This window comes from Oncorhynchus mykiss, chromosome 13 (genome assembly GCF_057628025.1).
Source record: "Oncorhynchus mykiss isolate SJ-2025 chromosome 13, ASM5762802v1, whole genome shotgun sequence".
NCBI classification, from domain to species: Eukaryota; Metazoa; Chordata; class Actinopteri; order Salmoniformes; family Salmonidae; genus Oncorhynchus; species Oncorhynchus mykiss.
In genome coordinates, this window is record NC_143034.1 from 71068871 (window position 1) to 71090139 (window position 21269).

General features: G+C 46.9%; 1 protein-coding gene across 13 annotated transcripts in view; it reads right to left on the minus strand.

The window, feature by feature from the left end:
• bahcc1a (BAH domain and coiled-coil containing 1a) overlaps positions 1 to 21269 on the minus strand; it is a 184493-nt gene that overhangs the window by 23966 nt on the left and 139258 nt on the right. For 8 of the 13 annotated variants that reach the window (XM_090197404.1, XM_090197412.1, XM_090197408.1 and 5 more), the window contains 6 exons: positions 20715 to 20828; positions 14454 to 14574; positions 12934 to 13186; positions 7548 to 7757; positions 4846 to 5019; positions 847 to 1133 (listed from right to left, as the gene is read on the minus strand). In XM_090197404.1, the coding sequence (XP_090053530.1) occupies positions 847 to 1133; positions 4846 to 5019; positions 7548 to 7757; positions 12934 to 13186; positions 14454 to 14574; positions 20715 to 20828 (1159 nt within the window). The remainder of the gene's footprint in view (positions 1 to 846; positions 1134 to 4845; positions 5020 to 7547; positions 7758 to 12933; positions 13187 to 14453; positions 14575 to 20714; positions 20829 to 21269) is intronic. The other 5 variants (XM_090197407.1, XM_090197405.1, XM_090197409.1 and 2 more) reach the window with 3 other exon arrangements.

Consider the following 21269-nt stretch of genomic DNA (forward strand, 5'->3'; position numbering starts at 1 on the left):
TGGAGTGTGCCCCTGGCTATCTGTAAATGATGTCTGAGTATTGGAGTGTGCCCCTGGCTATCTGTAAATGATGTCTGAGTATTGGAGTGTGCCCCTGGCTATCTGTAAATGATGTCTGAGTGTTGGTGTGTGCCCCTGGCTATCTGTAAATGATGTCTGAGTGTTGGAGTGTGCCCCTGGCTATCTGTAAATGATGTCTGAGTATTGGTGTGTGCCCCTGGCTATCTGTAAATGATGTCTGAGTGTTGGTGTGTGCCCATGGCTATCTGTAAATGATGTCTGAGTGTTGGAGTGTGCCCCTGGCTATCTGTAAATGATGTCTGAGTATTGGAGTGTGCCCCTGGCTATCCGTAAATTTTAAAAACAGATGATTGTGCCGTATGATTTTCTTAATATTAGGAATTTTGAACGATTTAGACTTTTTCTTTTGATACTTAAATATATATATTAGCAATTCCATTTACTTTTGATACTCAAGTACATTTAAAACCAAATACGTTTTGACTTTTACTGGAGTAGTATTCTACTGGGTGACTTTCACTTTTACTTGAGTCATTTTCTATGAAGTAGTTTTTCCACCACTGTACCTAGGGGAACCTTCACCTGGATCGATTCCATACATCACATACAAACCACTCAGGTGCATATCAATGACTGAATAATCCTGATCTCTAGGACATACCCTGTGAATAGCTAGCTTTTCGGTGAAGCGACTGGGTAAGACTCTTTAGGAGGGCGGTCAGGTGTCTTTGTGAGACAGAGGTCCTGGGTTAGAGCCTTGGTATGAGCTGAAACAGGAGGAAGCGGTACTCGCCAAGAGAGCAGGGTGACGTCCTTAATACAAACCTTGTTAATGGGTCCCCTCAGAATGGTGCTCTTGCGTGTGGCCCTCTTCAGCCTCTCACTGGTGGTGGGGAAGGTGACCGGCCCCATGGTCCTCCGGTAGAGGCTGCCCCGGGTCCCTAGGCTCTCCCGGCGAGGCTCCTGGGACCTGGGTCCGCCAGCCCTCCTCATCCCCTCTAACTGGTCCTGATACTCTGGGTGCTTCTTGGCTGCAGTGCCCATGCCAAGCCTACAGGGGGCCCTCTTCTTCACCTTCACCTCTCCCTCTGCCCCGGACAAACTCTGGGAACCTGCATGGTTCAATCGAGAATTATATTTAGTAATACTGCATTTAGTATTTTAGTCATTTAGCATTCTCATTCAGTGTGACTTACAATCCAATTAGTGCATTCAACTAAAGGTAAAATAACCTCAGATACAGTGGGGCAAAAAAGTATTTAGTCAGCCACCAATTGTGCAAGTTCTCCCACTTAAAAAGATGAGAGAGGCCTGTAATTTTCATCATAGGTACACTTCAACTATAACAGACAAAATGAGAAAAAAATCCAGAAAATCACATTGTAGGATTTTTAATGAATTTATTTGCAAATTATGGTGGAAAATAAGTATTTGGTCACCTACAAACAAGCAAGATTTATGGCTCTCACAGATCTGTAACTTCTTCTTTAAGAGGCTCCTCTGTTTTCCACTCGTTACCTGTATTAGTGGCACCTGTTTGAACTTGTTATCAGTATAAAAGACACCTGTCCACAACCTCAAACAGTCACACTCCAAACTCTATGGCCAAGACCAACGAGCTGTCAAAGGACACCAGAAACACAATTGTAGACCTGCACCAGGCTGGGAAGACTGAATCTGCAATAGGTAAGCAGCTTGGTTTGAAGAAATCAACTGTGGGAGCAATTATTAGGAAATGGAAGACATACAAGACCACTGATAATCTCCCTCGATCTGGGGCTCCACGCAAGATCTCACCCCGTGGGGTCAAAATGATCACAAGAACGGTGAGCAAAAATCCCAGAACCACACGGGGGGACCTAGTGAATGACCTGCAGAGAGCTGGGACCAAAGTAACAAAGCCTACCATCAGCAACACACTACGCCGCCAGGGACTCAAATCCTGCAGTGCCAGACGTGTCCCCCTGCTTAAGCCAGTACATGTCCAGAACCGTCTGAAGTTTGCTAGACAGCATTTGGATGATCCAGAAGAAGAGAATGTCATATGGTCAGATGAAACCAAAATATAACTTTTTGGAAAAAACTCAACTCGTCGTGTTTGGAGGACAAAGAATGCTGAGTTGCATCCAAAGAACACCATACCCACTGTGAAGCATGGGGGTCGAAACATCATGCTTTGGGGCTGTTTTTCTGCAAAGGGACCAGGACGACTGATCCGTGTAAAGGAAAGAATGAATGGGGCCATGTATCGTGAGATTTTGAGTGAAAACCTCCTTCCATCAGCAAGGGCATTGAAGATGAAACGTGGCTGAGTCTTTCAGCATGACAATGATCCCAAACACACCGCCCGGGCAACGAAGGAGTGGCTTCGTAAGAAGCATTTCAAGGTCCTGGAGTGGCCTAGCCAGTCTCCAGATCTCAACCCCATAGAAAATCTTTGGAGGGAGTTGAAAGTCCGTGTTGCCCAGCAACAGCCCCAAAACATCACTGCTCTAGAGGAGATCTGCATGGAGGAATGGGCCAAAATACCAGCAACAGTGTGTGAAAACCTTGTGAAGACTTACAGAAAACGTTTGACCTCTGTCATTGCCAACAAAGGGTATATAACAAAGTATTGAGATACATTTTTGTTATTGACCAAATACTTATTTTCCACCATAATTTGCAAATAAATTCATTAAAAATCCTGCAATGTGATTTTCTGGATTTTTTTTCTCATTTTGTCTGTCATAGTTGAAGTCTACCTATGATGAAAATTACAGGCCTCTCTCATCTTTTTAAGTGGGAGAACGTGCACAATTGGTGGCTGACTAAATACTTTTTTGCCCCACTGTACAGTCGTTGCAAGTTCCTCAAAAAAGCCACAATCTGTAAAATCAGTGCCTGGAAGAAAAGACCGGTATCAGTGTAGAGGGGCAGTGGTAGACAGGTATGAGTGTAGAGGGGCAGTGGTAGACAGATATGAGTGTAGAGGGGCAGTGGTAGACAGGTATGAGTGTAGAGGGGCAGTGGTAGACAGGTATGAATGTAGAGGGGCAGTGGTAGACAGGTATGAGTGTAGAGGGGCAGTGGTAGACAGGTATGAGTGTAGAGGGGCAGTGGTAGACAGGTATGAGTGTAGAGGGGCAGTGGTAGACAGATATGAGTGTAGAGGGGCAGTGGTAGACAGGTATCAGTGTAGAGGGGCAGTGGTAGACAGGTATGAATGTAGAGGGGCAGTGGTAGACAGGTATGAGTGTAGAGGGGCAGTGGTAGACAGGTATGAGTGTAGAGGGGCAGTGGTAGACAGGTACGAGTGTTGAGGGTCAGTGGTAGACAGGTATGAGTGTAGAGGGGCAATAGTAGACAGGTATGAGTGTAGAGGGGCAGTGGTAGACAGATATGAGTGTAGAGGGGCAGTGGTAGACAGGTACGAGTGTAGAGGGGCAGTGGTAACCAGGTATGAGTGTAGAGGGGCAGTGGTAGACAGGTATGAGTGTAGAGGGGCAGTGGTAGACAGGTATGAGTGTAGAGGGGCAGTGGTAACCAGGTATGAGTGTAGAGGGGCAGTGGTAGACAGGTACGAGTGTAGAGAGGCAGTGGTAACCAGGTATGAGTGTAGAGGGGCAGTGGTAACCAGGTATGAGTGTAGAGGGGCAGTAGTAGACAGGTACGAGTGTAGAGGGGCAGTGGTAGACAGGTACGAGTGTAGAGGGGCAGTGGTAGACAGGTATGAGTGTAGAGGGGCAGTGGTAGACAGGTATGAGTGTAGAGGGGCAGTGGTAGACAGGTACGAGTGTAGAGGGGCAGTGGTAGACAGGTATGAGTGTAGAGGGGCAGTGGTAGACAGGTATGAGTGTAGAGGGGCAGTGGTAGACAGGTATGAGTGTAGAGGGGCAGTGGTAGACAGGTATGAGTGTAGAGGGGCAGTGGTAGACAGGTACGAGTGTTGAGGGTCAGTGGTAGACAGGTATGAGTGTAGAGGGGCAATAGTAGACAGGTATGAGTGTAGAGGGGCAGTGGTAGACAGATATGAGTGTAGAGGGGCAGTGGTAGACAGGTACGAGTGTAGAGGGGCAGTGGTAACCAGGTATGAGTGTAGAGGGGCAGTGGTAGACAGGTATGAGTGTAGAGGGGCAGTGGTAGACAGGTATGAGTGTAGAGGGGCAGTGGTAGACAGGTATGAGTGTAGAGGGGCAGTGGTAGACAGGTATGAGTGTAGAGGGGCAGTGGTAGACAGGTACGAGTGTAGAGGGGCAGTGGTAGACAGGTATGAGTGTAGAGGGGCAGTGGTAGACAGGTATGAGTGTAGAGGGGCAGTGGTAGACAGGTATGAGTGTAGAGGGGCAGTGGTAGACAGGTACGAGTGTAGACAGTCAGTGATAGGGGAGTCAATGTGCTCTCTGAATTGGTAAGGTAGGAACTAAACATTGATGTGGTACTGAATAACAGACAGTGTATATTATCAGTCCTGAACCAGTGTTCCTTTCTCTTTTCTCTCAATCAGGAATTAGAGAAGATTTTAGACCAGTAACGACCCCACAGACTAAAACAAAACAGATGCCCTTCCTGGAGATGATTATAATTAGAATATTTATATATATATTTTAGGGGATATAGATGTTTATAGTACCATGTACACCTTGTGAGCATCAGTACTTGTGTATGACAAATATTTAGTAAACATTGTAAACATGTCAAAGCTGACCAATGTTATTGAGATTCTTAATTTTGGTGACAGAAATTAAGTAGCGTAAAACACACACACACACACACACACACACACACACACACACACACACACACACACACACACACACACACACACCAGGCCTGTCTTCTTACCGTAAAGCTCCTGCCTCTCTTTTTTGTTCCGGGCTTTCTGATTGGCCTCCAGCTTGACGACAGACGAGGGGGATGGACCAGTCACAGTGGAGCATGAAGAGACGTCTCGGGAGGGTTGTGCTTTGAGGTCTTGTCCTTCGTCACTGTCATAGCTTCCTTCCTCTTCTTCGTCTTCTAAAGAGAGAACAACATACATAGTATTGTGTCTAAATCCAGCCTATCCACTTCCTCTAACAGACTTCCTGTGCTTATCATTAGAAAGCATTTAGAGGCTTGTATTTCCCCAAAACGTGTTTTCTACATTCTAACATTTAGCAATTACCTCATTATCTTGTTGTCTTCCTGGAGGAAAACAAATAACCATTCATAATGATGAGATACCAGGAGCTTCTGAATGTTGTTCTCTGGGGCTGGGACCTGAAGTGTGTCTGGAGTACTGAGCTCTGACTGATTGTGTGTGTGTGGGTTTAAATGCATATGCTGGCTCGCTTGCGTGTACGTGTGTATGTGTGTGTGCTCTTGTGATGAGTGCACGTGGTGTGTGTGTGTCTCTGTAGCCTGTAACTGCTCTGTGGTCCAGCCTGCTTGTCTCCATGGCCTGTCAGATCCTCTCACAGGCAGCTGTGGCCTAGCTTCTTACACACACACACACACACACACACACACTAGCAGAGGTGTCGGGTGTCCGCGCGCTGCCGACCCCACTTGTCATTTACGAGGCGTTCATCAACACGTTCTCACTCCCCTCTGAACACTGACAGGGATCACTTTCAGATGAATTAACAAATGAACTAAACTCACACGAGGGCTCGAGTGGCAGCCTTCTGCATGTGTGTGTGTGTTTTATTCCCTAACTTGTGTATAGAGTGCATGGGACAATGTGATATGATTGTAAATGCATCCTGTGCTCTATAGAAGGAGTTGACTAATGAAGAAGGTTGTTTACAAGCTTGATGACAGGTCAGAGGTGCCTTCCACACCTAGTGAAGGGTACAGTGTGCTGAGTGAAGGGTACAGTGTGCTGAGTGAAGGGTACAGTGTGCTGAGTGAAAGGTACTGTGTGCTGAGTGAAGGGTACTGTGTGCTGAGTGAAGGGTACTGTGTGCTGAGTGAAGGGTACAGTGTGCTGAGTGAAAGGTACTGTGTGCTGAGTGAAAGGTACTGTGTGCTGAGTGGAGGGTACAGTGTGCTGAGTGGAGGGTACAGTGTGCTGTGTGGAGGGTACAATGTGCTGAGTGGAGGGTACAGTGTACTGAGTGGAGGGTACAGTGTGCTGAGTGGAGGGTACAGTGTGCTGAGTGGAGGGTGCAGTGTGCTGAGTGAAGGGTATAGTGTGCTGAGTGAAGGGTACAGTGTACTGAGTGAAGGGTGCAGTGTGCTGAGTGAAGGGTACCGTGTGCTGAGTGGAAGGTACAGTGTGCTGAGTGGAGGGTGGAGGGTACAGTGTGCTGAGTGGAGGGTACAGTGTGCTGAGTGAAGGGTACAGTGTGCTGAGTGAAGGGTACTGTGTGAAGGGTACAGTGTGCTGAGTGAAGGGTACTGTGTGAAGGGTACAGTGTGCTGCGTGGAGGGTACAGTGTGCTGAGTGAAGGGTACAGTGTGCTGAGTGGAGGGTACAGTGTGCTGAGTGGAGGGTACAGTGTGCTGAGTGGAGGGTACTGTGTGCTGAGTGGAGGGTACAGTGTACTGAGTGGAGGGTACAGTGTGCTGAGTGGAGGGTACAGTGTGCTGAGTGGAGGGTGCAGTGTGCTGAGTGAAGGGTATAGTGTGCTGAGTAGAGGGTACAGTGTGCTGAGTGGAGGGAACAGTGTGCTGAGTAGAGGGTACAGTGTGCTGAGTGCTGCGTGAAGGGTACCGTGTGCTGAGTGAAGGTTACAGTGTACTGAGTGAAGGGTGCAGTGTGCTGAGTGAAGGGTACAGTGTGCTGAGTGGAAGGTACAGTGTGCTGAGTGGAGGGTACAGTGTGCTGAGTGGAGGGTACAGTGTGCTGAGTGGAGGGTACAGTGTGCTGAGTGGAGGGTACAGTGTGCTGAGTGGAGGGTACTGTGTGCTGAGTGGAGGGTACAGTGTACTGAGTGGAGGGTACAGTGTGCTGAGTGGAGGGTACAGTGTGCTGAGTGGAGGGTGCAGTGTGCTGAGTGAAGGGTATAGTGTGCTGAGTAGAGGGTACAGTGTGCTGAGTGGAGGGAACAGTGTGCTGAGTAGAGGGTACAGTGTGCTGAGTGCTGCGTGAAGGGTACCGTGTGCTGAGTGAAGGTTACAGTGTACTGAGTGAAGGGTGCAGTGTGCTGAGTGAAGGGTACAGTGTGCTGAGTGGAAGGTACAGTGTGCTGAGTGGAGGGTACAGTGTGCTGAGTGGAGGGTACAGTGTGCTGAGTGGAGGGTACAGTGTGCTGAGTGGAGGGTACAGTGTGCTGAGTGAAGGGTACAGTGTACTGAGTGAAGGGTACAGTGTGCGTAGTGAAGGGTACAGTGTGCTGAGTGGAGGGTACAGTGTACTGAGTGAAGGGTACAGTGTGCTGAGTGAAGGGTACAGTGTGCTGAGTGAAGGGTACAGTGTGCTGAGTGAAGGGTACAGTGTGCTGAGTGCTGAGCTGGAGAAGAGAGCCACCCTGTCCCCCTGTCCCCCTGTCCCACTCATCTAACAGTATCTGTCCCTGTCCCCCTCTTCCCCCTCCACCCAGTCACCTCAGCCCACTCACCCTGGTTGGAGGATTCACTCTCTGTAGGGGAGGTCTCTCCCCCCTCCATGGCTTCCTGACTCCTGGCTCGGAGGACCCTGGCCCTGGGCTGCTGCAGCCGTGCGGACCCCTGGACCCCGAGAGCTCCCCCCATCCCTTTCCTCCTGCCCCCACGCATCATCAGCGGGGTCCCCGTCCAGCCCTCCTGGCCGCCGCTGTCTGCACTGGCTGCTGAGAGAGAGAGAGCACACACAGAGTAAGAGTATAGCATTGCCAGTTGCATTGGTGCCGTGACTCAGATCGGTACACAACATAGAAATAGAATTACAACACTACAATGGACAATGTAGGTCTAATAACTTAACTACAGGGCAGACATATTGTATTATTAATATTGTAGGTGGGCTATGGCAGTGTTTCTCTCTATGGTACAGTTTCTATGGTAGTGTTTCTCTCTATGGTAGTGTTTCTATAGTATAGTAGTGTTTCTATGGTATAGTAGTGTTTCTATGGTAGTGTTTCTCTCTATAGTAGTGTTTCTATGGTAGTGTTTCTATGGTAGTGTTTCTCTCTATGGTAGTGTTTCTATAGTAGTGTTTCTATGGTAGTGTTTCTCTCTATGGTAGTGTTTCTATGGTAGTGTTTCTATGGTAGTGTTTCTCTCTATGGTAGTGTTTCTATGGTAGTGTTTCTATGGTAGTGTTTCTATGGTAGTGTTTCTCTCTATGGTAGTGTTTCTATAGTAGTGTTTCTATGGTAGTGTTTCTATGGTAGTGTTTCTCTCTATGGTAGTGTTTCTATGGTAGTGTTTCTATGGTAGTGTTTCTATGGTAGTGTTTCTCTCTATGGTAGTGTTTCTATGGTATAGTAGTGTTTCTATGGTAGTGTTTCTCTCTATGGTAGTGTTTCTATGGTAGTGTTTCTCTCTATGGTAGTGTTTCTATGGTAGTGTTTCTCTCTATGGTAGTGTTTCTATGGTAGTGTTTCTATGGTAGTGTTTCTATGGTAGTGTTTCTCTCTACAGTAGTGTTTCTCTCTATAGTAGTGTTTCTCTCTGTAGTAGTGTTTCTATGGTAGTGTTTCTATGGTAGTGTTTCTATGGTAGTGTTTCTCTCTACAGTAGTGTTTCTATGGTAGTGTTTCTATGGTAGTGTTTCTATGGTAGTGTTTCTCTCTACAGTAGTGTTTCTCTCTATGGTAGTGTTTCTATGGTAGTGTTTCTCTCTATGGTAGTGTTTCTATGGCAGTGTTTCTATGGTAGTGTTTCTATGGTAGTGTTTCTATGGTAGTGTTTCTCTCTACAGTAGTGTTTCTCTCTATAGTAGTGTTTCTATGGTAGTGTTTCTCTCTGTGGTAGTGTTTCTATGGTAGTGTTTCTATGGTAGTGTTTCTCTCTATGGTAGTGTTTCTATGGTAGTGTTTCTATGGTAGTGTTTCTATGGTAGTGTTTCTATGGTAGTGTTTCTCTCTGTGGTAGTGTTTCTATGGTAGTGTTTCTATGGTAGTGTTTCTCTCTATAGTAGTGTTTCTATGGTAGTGTTTCTCTCTGTGGTAGTGTTTCTATGGTAGTGTTTCTATGGTAGTGTTTCTCTCTATGGTAGTGTTTCTGTGGTAGTGTTTCTATGGTAGTGTTTCTATGGTAGTGTTTCTCTGTATGGTAGTGTTTCTATGGTAGTGTTTCTCTCTATAGTAGTGTTTCTATGGTAGTGTTTCTATGGTAGTGTTTCTCTCTATGGTAGTGTTTCTATGGTAGTGTTTCTCTCTATAGTAGTGTTTCTATGGTAGTGTTTCTATGGTAGTGTTTCTATAGTAGTGTTTCTATGGTAGTGTTTCTATGGTAGTGTTTATGTGGTAGTGTTTCTCTCTATGGTAGTGTTTCTATGGTAGTGTTTCTCTCTATAGTAGTGTTTCTATGGTAGTGTTTCTATGGCAGTGTTTCTATGGTAGTGTTTCTGTGGTAGTGTTTCTATAGTAGTGTTTCTATGGTAGTGTTTCTATGGTAGTGTTTCTGTGGTAGTGTTTCTATAGTAGTGTTTCTATGGCAGTGTTTCTATGGTAGTGTTTCTATGGTAGTGTTTCTATGGTAGTGTTTCTCTCTATGGTAGTGTTTCTATGGTAGTGTTTCTCTCTATGGTAGTGTTTCTATGGCAGTGTTTCTCTCTATGGTAGTGTTTCTATGGTAGTGTTTCTCTCTGTGGTAGTGTTTCTATGGTAGTGTTTCTCTCTATAGTAGTGTTTCTATGGTAGTGTTTCTCTCTATGGTAGTGTTTCTATGGTAGTGTTTCTCTCTATAGTAGTGTTTCTATGGTAGTGTTTCTATGGCAGTGTTTCTATGGTAGTGTTTCTGTGGTAGTGTTTCTATAGTAGTGTTTCTATGGTAGTGTTTCTATGGTAGTGTTTCTGTGGTAGTGTTTCTATAGTAGTGTTTCTATGGCAGTGTTTCTATGGTAGTGTTTCTATGGTAGTGTTTCTATGGTAGTGTTTCTCTCTATGGTAGTGTTTCTATGGTAGTGTTTCTCTCTATGGTAGTGTTTCTATGGCAGTGTTTCTCTCTATGGTAGTGTTTCTATGGTAGTGTTTCTCTCTGTGGAAGTGTTTCTATGGTAGTGTTTCTCTCTATAGTAGTGTTTCTATGGTAGTGTTTCTCTCTATAGTAGTGTTTCTATGGTAGTGTTTCTCTCTATGGTAGTGTTTCTATGGCAGTGTTTCTATGGTAGTGTTTCTATGGTAGTGTTTCTATGGTAGTGTTTCTATCTATGGTAGTGTTTCTCTCTATGGTAGTGTTTCTATCTATGGTAGTGTTTCTATAGTAGTGTTTCTATGGTAGTGTTTCTATCTATGGTAGTGTTTCTCTCTATGGTAGTGTTTCTATTGTAGTGTTTCTTTGGTAGTGTTTCTATAGTAGTGTTTCTATGGTAGTGTTTCTCTCTATGGTAGTGTTTCTCTCTATGGTAGTGTTTCTATAGTAGTGTTTCTATGGCAGTGTTTCTATGGTAGAGTTTCTATGGTAGTGTTTCTATCTATGGTAGTGTTTCTCTCTATGGTAGTGTTTCTATGGTAGAGTTTCTATGGTAGTGTTTCTATGGTAGAGTTTCTATGGTAGTGTTTCTATGGTAGTGTTTCTATGGTAGTGTTTCTATGGTAGAGTTTCTATGGTAGTGTTTCTATGGTAGTGTTTCTATGGTAGTGTTTCTATGGTAGTGTTTCTCTCTACAGTAGTGTTTCTCTCTATGGTAGTGTTTCTATGGTAGTGTTTCTATGGTAGTGTTTCTACAGTAGTGTTTCTCTCTATGGTAGTGTTTCTATGGTAGTGTTTCTACAGTAGTGTTTCTCTCTATGGTAGTGTTTCTCTCTATGGTAGTGTTTCTATAGTAGTGTTTCTATGGCAGTGTTTCTATGGTAGAGTTTCTATGGTAGTGTTTCTATCTATGGTAGTGTTTCTCTCTATGGTAGTGTTTCTATGGTAGAGTTTCTATGGTAGTGTTTCTATGGTAGAGTTTCTATGGTAGTGTTTCTATGGTAGTGTTTCTATGGTAGTGTTTCTATGGTAGAGTTTCTATGGTAGTGTTTCTATGGTAGTGTTTCTATGGTAGTGTTTCTATGGTAGTGTTTCTCTCTACAGTAGTGTTTCTCTCTATGGTAGTGTTTCTATGGTAGTGTTTCTATGGTAGTGTTTCTATAGTAGTGTTTCTATGGTAGTGTTTCTCTCTGTGGTAGTGTTTCTATGGTAGTGTTTCTATGGTAGTGTTTCTCTCTATGGTAATGTTTCTATAGTAGTGTTTCTCTGGTAGTGTTTCTAAGGTAGTGTTTATCTCTATGGTAATGTTTCTATGGTAGTGTTTCTATGGTAGTGTTTCTATAGTAGTGTTTCTATGGTAGTGTTTCTATGGTAGTGTTTCTACAGTAGTGTTTCTCTCTATGGTAGTGTTTCTCTGGTAGTGTTTCTATGGTAGTGTTTCTATCTATGGTAGTGTTTCTATGGTATAGTAGTGTTTCTATGGTAGTGTTTCTATGGTATAGTAGTGTTTCTATGGTAGTGTTTCTCTGGTAGTGTTTCTATGGTAGTGTTTCTATGGTAGTGTTTCTCTGTATGGTAGTGTTTCTATGGTAGTGTTTCTCTCTATAGTAGTGTTTCTATGGTAGTGTTTCTATGGTAGTGTTTCTCTGTATGGTAGTGTTTCTATGGTAGTGTTTCTCTCTATAGTAGTGTTTCTATGGTAGTGTTTCTCTGTATGGTAGTGTTTCTATGGTAGTGTTTCTCTCTATAGTAGTGTTTCTATGGTAGTGTTTCTCTCTGTGGTAGTGTTTCTCTGGTAGTGTTTCTATGGTAGTGTTTCTCTCTATGGTAATGTTTCTATAGTAGTGTTTCTCTGGTAGTGTTTCTAAGGTAGTGTTTATCTCTATGGTAATGTTTCTATGGTAGTGTTTCTATGGTAGTGTTTCTATAGTAGTGTTTCTATGGTAGTGTTTCTATAGTAGTGTTTCTATGGTAGTGTTTTTCTCTATGGTAGTGTTTCTATGGTAGTGTTTCTATGGTAGTGTTTCTATGGTAGTGTTTCTATAGTAGTGTTTCTATAGTAGTGTTTCTATAGTAGTGTTTCTATGGTAGTGTTTCTATGGTAGTGTTTCTATAGTAGTGTTTCTATAGTAGTGTTTCTATAGTAGTGTTTCTATGGTAGTGTTTCTCTCTATGGTAGTGTTTCTATGGTAGTGTTTCTATGGTAGTGTTTTTCTCTATGGTAGTGTTTCTCTCTATGGTAGTGTTTCTATAGTAGTGTTTCTATGGTAGTGTTTCTATAGTAGTGTTTCTATGGTAGTGTTTTTCTCTATGGTAGTGTTTCTCTGGTAGTGTTTCTCTCTATGGTAATGTTTCTATGGTACTGTTTCTATGGTAGTGTTTCTGTGGTAGTGTTTCTATGGTAGTGTTTCTATGGTAGTGTTTCTCTGTATAGTAGTGTTTCTATGGTAGTGTTTCTATGGTAGTGTTTTTCTCTATGGTAGTGTTTCTCTGGTAGTGTTTCTATGGTAGTGTTTCTCTCTATGGTAATGTTTCTATGGTAGTGTTTCTATGGTAGTGTTTCTGTGGTAGTGTTTCTATGGTAGTGTTTCTATGGTAGTGTTTCTCTGTATGGTAGTGTTTCTATGGTAGTGTTTCTCTCTATAGTAGTGTTTCTATGTTAGTGTTTCTCTCTATGGTAACCTACACATACAGAACACAGTGCTCAGGTCAGGGCAGAATAAGGAATGTACTCATTCTCCCAATACAGAAAAGGTGGTTCCACCATGTGCTTTCCACATCATATGACACAAATGCCTAAATAACGTCACTGTCTGTCACATAACTGAAACACAACATTGTGAGAAAACTCCAAAGGTTACAAATGAAATCAATCACCATGATTCTTACCTGTGTCACTCTGACCGCCGGACTCGTTGATGACTCGTCTGGACTCGGCTTTGGAGGTGGCCTGGCCTCGATGTCCATGGTGCTTTGGGGCAGAGCTAGCCGCAGAGGCCGCCTCCTCCTTCTCCCGTGGTCCCACCCCCATCCCAGTCCTCTTCCCGCCCTGGGCCTTGTGCTGTCTGAACTGCTGATGGGCCAGCTTAGAGCTGAGGACACCGTGGAGGACACTCTTTCTGCTACTGCCATGCACTTTTATCTATGAGAACAGACAACAGAGGAGGACGGGGGAGAGAGAACAGAAAGAGAGAACGAGAAGAAAGAGAGAAATAGAAAGAGAGAGAGACACTGTTACACCTCCGGACACAGCTCCCACACACAGGCAGCCAGAGTGACAGAGCTCAGTTCAGCTCACAGATAGTCAGAGGGACAGAGCTCAGTTCAGCTCACAGGCAGCCAGAGGGACAGAGCTCAGTTCAGCTCACAGGCAGCCAGAGGGACAGAGCTCAGTTCAGCTCACAGGCAGCCAGAGGGACAGAGCTCAGTTCAGCTCACAGGCAGCCAGAGGGACAGAGCTCAGTTCAGCTCACAGGCAGCCAGAGGGACAGAGCTCAGTTCAGCTCACAGGCAGCCAGAGGGACAGAGCTCAGTTCAGCTCACAGATAGTCAGAGGGACAGAGCTCAGTTCAGCTCACAGATAGTCAGAGGGACAGAGCTCAGTTCAGCTCACAGATAGTCAGAGGGACAGAGCTCAGTTCAGCTCACAGATAGTCAGAGGGACAGAGCTCAGTTCAGCTCACAGATAGTCAGAGGGACAGAGCTCAGTTCAGCTCACAGATAGTCAGAGGGACAGAGCTCAGTTCAGCTCACAGATAGTCAGAAGGACAGATGAAAAATATATTAACATGGAGAGCTGGGGATTTGACTCTTTAGAGTTTAAAATACATTTTTTAAATGTGAGTGTTTAGTACAAACGTTGTTTCTTTTTTTATTGACACATTTCTAGTCATTAGAACCAGTGGAGGATGGTGGGAGGAGCTATAGGAGGACGGGCTCATTGTAATGGCTGGAATGGAATAAATGAAACGGTATCAAACACATCAAACATATGGAAACCACATGTTTGACTCTGTTCCATGTATTCCATTCCAGCCAATACAATGAGCCCGTCCTCCTATAGCTCCTCCCACCAGCCGCCACTGGTTCTAATGACTAGAAATGTGTCAATAAAAAAAAGAAACAAAGTGTGTACAAAACACTCACACTTTCATTTAGCCTATAGGCTATCAGGGTAAACATAGATCACACAACATACAATATTTACATAACAACTAGCATAGTGGCTAACATAGCATACGGTATAACACAAAGGCTAGCAGGCTACATAGCAGTAATGGTATGTAGCCATTATGGAATACTGTATGGAGGACTCAGAGAAGTGTTCAGTAACTATAAGGGTTTTCTACAGAGTGTGTAGCTGTTCTGGAGGGATAGAGGACAAAGAGATACAACTAAAGAACCCTGACCTCTGCCGCGCCGAGCCGCTCAAAGCCCCGATTGGACAGCTTCTTCTTCTTCCTCTGGGCGTCCCCACCCCCTCCTCCCAGCAGGTCCTCGGGCGACAGGCCAAGTCCCGCCCCTAACGACCTGCCAGTCAAAACACGGGAGAGCATTCATTAGAGGAAGAAGAAGAGCGGTGGAATGAAAGAGAGGAAGACCAGAGGGGAAAGGAGGGGTTGAGTCACCTCTGTGGGTTGTTATAGCTGACGAACAGAACAAGACAAAACCCCGGAGCCCTGCTCTCACAAACCCCCCAAAACCGGCACGCTTGTAAAATTGGGATCTAACGGGGCGAACCTGGGAGTGTTGGAGGCCAGTGTTGGATAAGAAGCGGGAAAGCTTTATCAAGGGAGTTCCCCCTGGCCTATACAAGCACAGAGAGATGCTTTGAAAGATACAGGGAATCACTGAATGGTCTGGAGGCCACGTTCTGCACTTGCATGCGGCTTCTATTGTTCTGGCAGTTGAATATCAGAGCTCTCCAGTTTCCCATTTCCATATCAGTGCAGCTAGCAGCTCCTCTCCCCCTACAGAGTAGCAACATCACAGGGCTGGTTTAGAAGCAGAGCGAAAATGCCCTTGAATATCCCCCTGGAAACCTGCCCGGCGACCACACAGATGCGATCCAGGCCGTACTCAAACAAAAAGATGAACTTCCCCTCTCCTACTGTGTGCACAGTCTTAGCCATGCCATCAGTCACGTCGACTGGGAGAGTTAGCAGCGGCCTAATCAGGATTGTGGATCGCCGGCTCGAAACCTTTCAGAGTTTAAAGGGAAATCTCTATTACGCTGCGCTGTAAGTCCTCTGATTACATCATTACACACAGGCTAGAATAGCACATGTGCCTGAGTCCATGTGTGTCTGTTATATGTGTCTGGTAAAAATGTGACAAACTGACTGTGTGTGTGTGCTCCCTAAAATGTGAGACAATGACTGAGCAAGTGTGTGTGTGTGTGTGTGTGTGTGTGTGTGTGTGTGTGTGTGTGTGTGTGTGTGTGTGTGTGTGTGTGTGTGTGTGTGTGTGTGCGTGTGTGTGTGTGTGTGTGTGAGTGATTGACAGGAGAATGGCAGCGGTGGCAGAAGTGTGAGCTGTCCCTGAGAGGCGGACCCCTTCGATCCCTTCCCTCCCTCACACACTGACAAACAATGTGACAGAGCCCCTTCCCTCAGAGGACTGGCAGGGTGAAGAAGCACACAGCCCCACACTGACTAATTAAACACAGTTGATTAGCAGCTCCTAGTTTGTACACACACACACACGCACCTACACACGCATACACACTCACAGAGATAAACACACACACAAACACACAGATACAGACACACACAGGCAAACACACACACACACACACACACACAAACACACAGTTACAGACACACACACACACAGGCAAACACTCACACACACACACACACAAACACACAGATACAGACACACACACACAAAGGCAAACACTCACTCACACACACACAAACACACAGATACAGACACACACACACACACATAGGCAAACACTCACTCACTCACACACACACACACACACACACACACAGTCCAATCAGAACAGCCAGCACCACAAAAGTGCCCAAGCAACTCTACCAAAGGAAATTGGTTTTACATAGCCCTCCAATGTAACACAACATTGGGCCAATCTGTCCCTGTCTGCACCGTGTCTCATTCAAAAACACCCACATTCCTGTAGCTGCAGGCCATGGAGACATTACAGTAACTGGAGACATTACTGTAACTGGAGACCAGTCATGGAGACATTACTGTAACTGGAAACCAGTCATGGAGACATTACTGTAACTGGAGACCAGTCATGGAGACATTTCTGTAACTGGAGACCAGCCATGGAGACATTACTGTAACTGGAGACCAGTCATGGAGACATTACTGTAACTGGAGACCAGCCATGGAGACATTACTGTAACTGGAGACCAGTCATGGAGACATTACTGTAACTGGAGACCAGTCATGGAGACATTACTGTAACTGGAGACCAGTCATGGAGACATTACTGTAACTGGAGACCAGTCATGGAGACATTACTGTAACTGGAGACCAGTCATGGAGACATTACTGTAACTGGAGACCAGCCATGGAGACATTACTGTAACTGGAGACCAATCATGCCCCTCCATCTCCCTCTCCACCCTCCATCCATCCTTCCATCTCCCTCTCCACCCTCCCGCCATCTCCCTCTCCACCCTCCCTCCATCTCTCTCTCCACCCTCCCTCCATCCATCCTTCCATCTCCCTCTCCACCCTCCCTCCATCTCTCTCTCCAACCTCCCTCCATCTCCCTCTCCACCCTCCCTCCATCCATCCTTCCATCTCCCTCTCCACCCTCCCTCCATCTCTCTCTCCACCCTCCCTCCATCTCCCTCTCCACCCTCCCTCCATCCCTCCCTCCATCCATCCATCCTTCCCTCCATCCATCCCTTCGCTGTAGGCCCTGCCGCCTACCGCCCTTTCATTTCTGGTGTCACTGTCACAGGGCATCAGTGTCCCTGTGCGGCCCGGCTGGACGAGGGGTGGGGGAGGACTGGAGGGGAGAATGTGAGGGAAAGGGGGCAGGGGTACACAGGCGGAAGGAGAGTAGAGTTGACATCGCAGTGGGAGAGCTGGGAGCACTATGGAACGCTGCCCAGAAATGGGAGGGAGGGAATAGAACTGTTGGCTGCTCTGGGGTGGCACTAAGCCCCTCCAAGGCTTCCATATGGACATTGATGACAGCACTAATTGAAAATTGACAACACAGAGACACACACACACACACACACACACACACACACACACAGATGTATACATGTACACACAAGCACACAAACACATGTATGCACACATACACACAGGCACACACACACACACACACACACACACACCAATCTGGATACCACCCAATGAGCATTTACACGCCGACATAGCAAAATAAAGATATGGGCGGCTGATGTTTGTGGGAACCTCTTTAGTTTCTGTGTTTCCCTGGGACGAGCAATATCACCCACATCCAGATTAATTATTAATATTCATGTATTATTCATATTTTATTTCAGAATTTGGATAACAATTATGAGCTACCCACTGATTTATTAAAAACAAAAAAATATGTTTTCATTGAGAAGTAGGAAGTGGTCTGATGCCCAAAAAGAAAGGAAATTCACATGAGCCCCACAAGGTTTTCCAGCATCACAAGGCCTACTCCACCCATGCTCTACCAAGGTTTTCCAGCACCACAAGGCCTACTCCACCCATGCTCTACCAAGGTTTTCCAGCACCACAAGGCCTACTCCACCCATGCTCTACCAAGGTTTTCCAGCACCACAAGGCCTACTCCACCCATGCTCTACCAAGGTTTTCCAGCATCACAAGGCCTACTCCACCCATGCTCTACCAAGGTTTTCCAGCATCACAAGGCCTACTCCACCCATGCTCTACCAAGGTTTTCCAGCATCACAAGGCCTACTCCACCCATGCTCTACCAAGGGTTTCCAGCATCACAAGGCCTACTCCACCCATGCTCTACCAAGGTTTTCCAGCATCACAAGGCCTACTCCACCCATGCTCTACCAAGGTTTTCCAACATCACAAGGCCTACTCCACCCATGCTCTACCAAGGTTTTCCAGCATCACAAGGCCTACTCCACCCATGCTCTACCAAGGGTTTCCAACATCACAAGGCCTACTCCACCCATGCTCTACCAAGGTTTTCCAGCATCACAAGGCCTACTCCACCCATGCTCTACCAAGGTTTTCCAGCACCACAAGGCCTACTCCACCCATGCTCTACCAAGGTTTTCCAACATCACAAGGCCTACTCCACCCATGCTCTACCAAGGGTTTCCAGCATCACAAGGCCTACTCCAGCCATGCTCTACCAAGGTTTTCCAGCACCACAAGGCCTACTCCACCCATGCTCTACCAAGGTTTTCCAGCATCACAAGGCCTACTCCACCCATGCTCTACCAAGGTTTTCCAGCACCACAAGGCCTACTCCACCCATGCTCTACCAAGGTTTTCCAGCATCACAAGGCCTACTCCACCCATGCTCTACCAAGGTTTTCCAGCATCACAAGGCTTACTCCACCCATGCTCTACCAAGGTTTTCCAGCACACAGATTTGACCAACTACAGTAGCTATGTTGGTCTACTGTACTTTAAAACTATGTGTATGCTGGTTGCTTAGGATTCAAACCTTCTCAAACAGCCTAATTCATACTCTTCGAGGAGGTGCTCCCACAATAATGTGATTTGTACAACATACAAGGTAATGTATTGCATTCTTCCCAGTCTAAACTAAGACATTATCCCATTCCAATACCTTTTGAAGCTTTTTTTATTATATGAAAGCAAGCTTTTCTTTTATACTTATAACACCATCAGGGTTGATTGAATGAGCTGTTTTGCCTTGTAGTAATATGGTCAATATGTTAAACCTTTATTTTAACATTATATTTCTTTGAAAAATAAATATATTTCATGATATCTTTTTTCATCCGTCGGTACCCAACAGAATAACAGGAGGTGGTGTGTTGAACATAGTCCCTCATATAGACGTAGAGGTCTATAGAGCTGTCTGCATTCCTGGTTTCTGTAAGCTTTAGCTTACCTGTGTAAAATTGAATTGAATTTAACATTGTGCTTCAACCAATGCATGCGACTATAATTTGTCAGATAAATTGAGAGCAACGGGCTGTCAGTGTGTGTCAGTGTGTCTTGGCGGCTGTACGGCCCTGTGTGACCGACCCGATCCCCTCCTGACCCCTCTGACTCCCTGGCCTTAATGATAGGCCATGTCCCATTCCTGGAGCTGGGGAAGATTACATGATAATTCACAGGACTCTAATTACAACCCAAACCAGCCCCCTTCCACCGCTCTCAGCTCCCAGGCACACCCCAGACAACCCCCAGACTCCTCTGGCCCCCCCCTGGCCCCTCAGCCCTCCTGCCCCCCAAGCCCTCCTTGCCCCTCTCTTTCCACCCAGCCCTCCTGGCCCCTCTCTTTCCCCCCAGCCCTCCTGGCCCCCCTCTGCCCTCCCAGCCCTCCTGGCCCCCCTCTACCCCCCCAGCTCTCCTGGCCCCCCTCTTCCCCCCCAGCCCGTCCTCTGCCCCCTCAACCCTCCTGGCCCCCCTCTGCCCCCTCAGCCCTCCTGCCCCCTCAGCCCTCCTGGCCCCCCTCTGCCCTCTCAGCCCTCCTGGCTCCCTCAGCCCTCCTGGCCCCCTCAGCCCTCCTGGCCCCCCTCTGCCCTCCTGCCCCATCAGCCCTCCTGCCCCCTCAGCCCTCCTGGCCCCCCTCTGGCCCACCAGCCCTCCTGCCCCTCAGCCCTCCCATCCCTCCTGGCTGTCCTCTGCCCCCCAAGCCCTCCTCTGGCCCCCCAGCCCTCCTGGCCCTCCTCTGGCCCCCCCAGCCCTCCTGCCCCCTCAGCCCTCCTGCCCCCCCAGCCCTCCTGGCCCCCCAGCCCTCCTGGCCCCCCTCTAGCCCCTCAGCCCTCCTGGCCCTCCTCTGGCCCCCCAGCCCTCCTGCCCCCTTAGCCCCCCCAGCCCTCCTGGCCCCCACTCTGGCCCCTCAGCCCTCCTGCCCCCCCAGCCCTCCTGGCCCCCCAGCCCTCCTGGCCCCCCTCTAGCCCCTCAGCCCTCCTGGCCCTCCTCTGGCCCCCCAGCCCTCCTGCCCCCTTAGCCCCCCCAGCCCTCCTGGCCCCCACTCTGGCCCCTCAGCCCTCCTGCCCCCCCAGCCCTCCTGGCCGTCCTCTGGCCCACAGTAATGCCATTCAGGTTTTAAATGAGCTGTGCGGAAACTGGCTGAGACACATGGACAGAGGAATACAATGGAACACAGTCACACAGAGGCACTCCCAGACAGTATGTGGACGGACACAACACACCCAACCACACATACGCATGTACAGAACACACACACACTACACAGACGACATCTTGAAATGAATGCATACACTTAAAACATCCACATGCACAAACAGGCGCCCACACAAACACACACACGTACCACCGATGTGGATTCAACTGTAATACAATTTAGTCTCTGTGCTGATTAGGTAAAGATTAGGTTAAACTGGACTTCCTTGAAGGGGTCAGCTGGGTTCTCCCATTTCCTGTTGATGGCACGAGTCTCCTGGATTGCAGTGATATGTAGGAGGCTTATCAGTGTGTTTGGGCTATGGTCAGGCAGGGAGATGAGCCTTACAACACACACACACACTCACTTGATTTTCCTCTGGGTCTCAGAGGAGGAACCTGGGCCAGCGGTGGGGGTTGATTTACGTTTCCTGGGCCGCCCCGGTCCTCTACGAGCAGGGCTGCGAGGTGTTTCCTCCTTCCTGTAGACACACACACACTCATGAGAACACTAAGATACTGTATTTGAGCACAGGACCAGATAAACTGGAGAAGGAAGGAGGGAATCCTTCAGGAGTGTGATGTCATGGCTTCAGTTTGTTTTGTGGGCTGCTTTAGAAATCAGTTAAAGGAGCCTAGGGAAGTATCACAACATGAGACTAGGAGGTAGTCATGAGACTAGGAGGTAGTCATGAGACTAGGAGGTAGCCATGAGACTAGGAGGTAGTCATGAGACTAGGAGGTAGTCATGAGACTAGGAGGTAGTCATGAGAATAGGAGGTAGTCATGAGACTAGGAGCTAGTCATGAGACTAGGAGGTAGTCATGAGACTAGGAGGTAGTCATGAAATGTTTTAAAAAGATAAGGTTTTGATCCCACAGGATAACACATGAGAGTTAAAACACTTATTTTCAAAGAGGTGA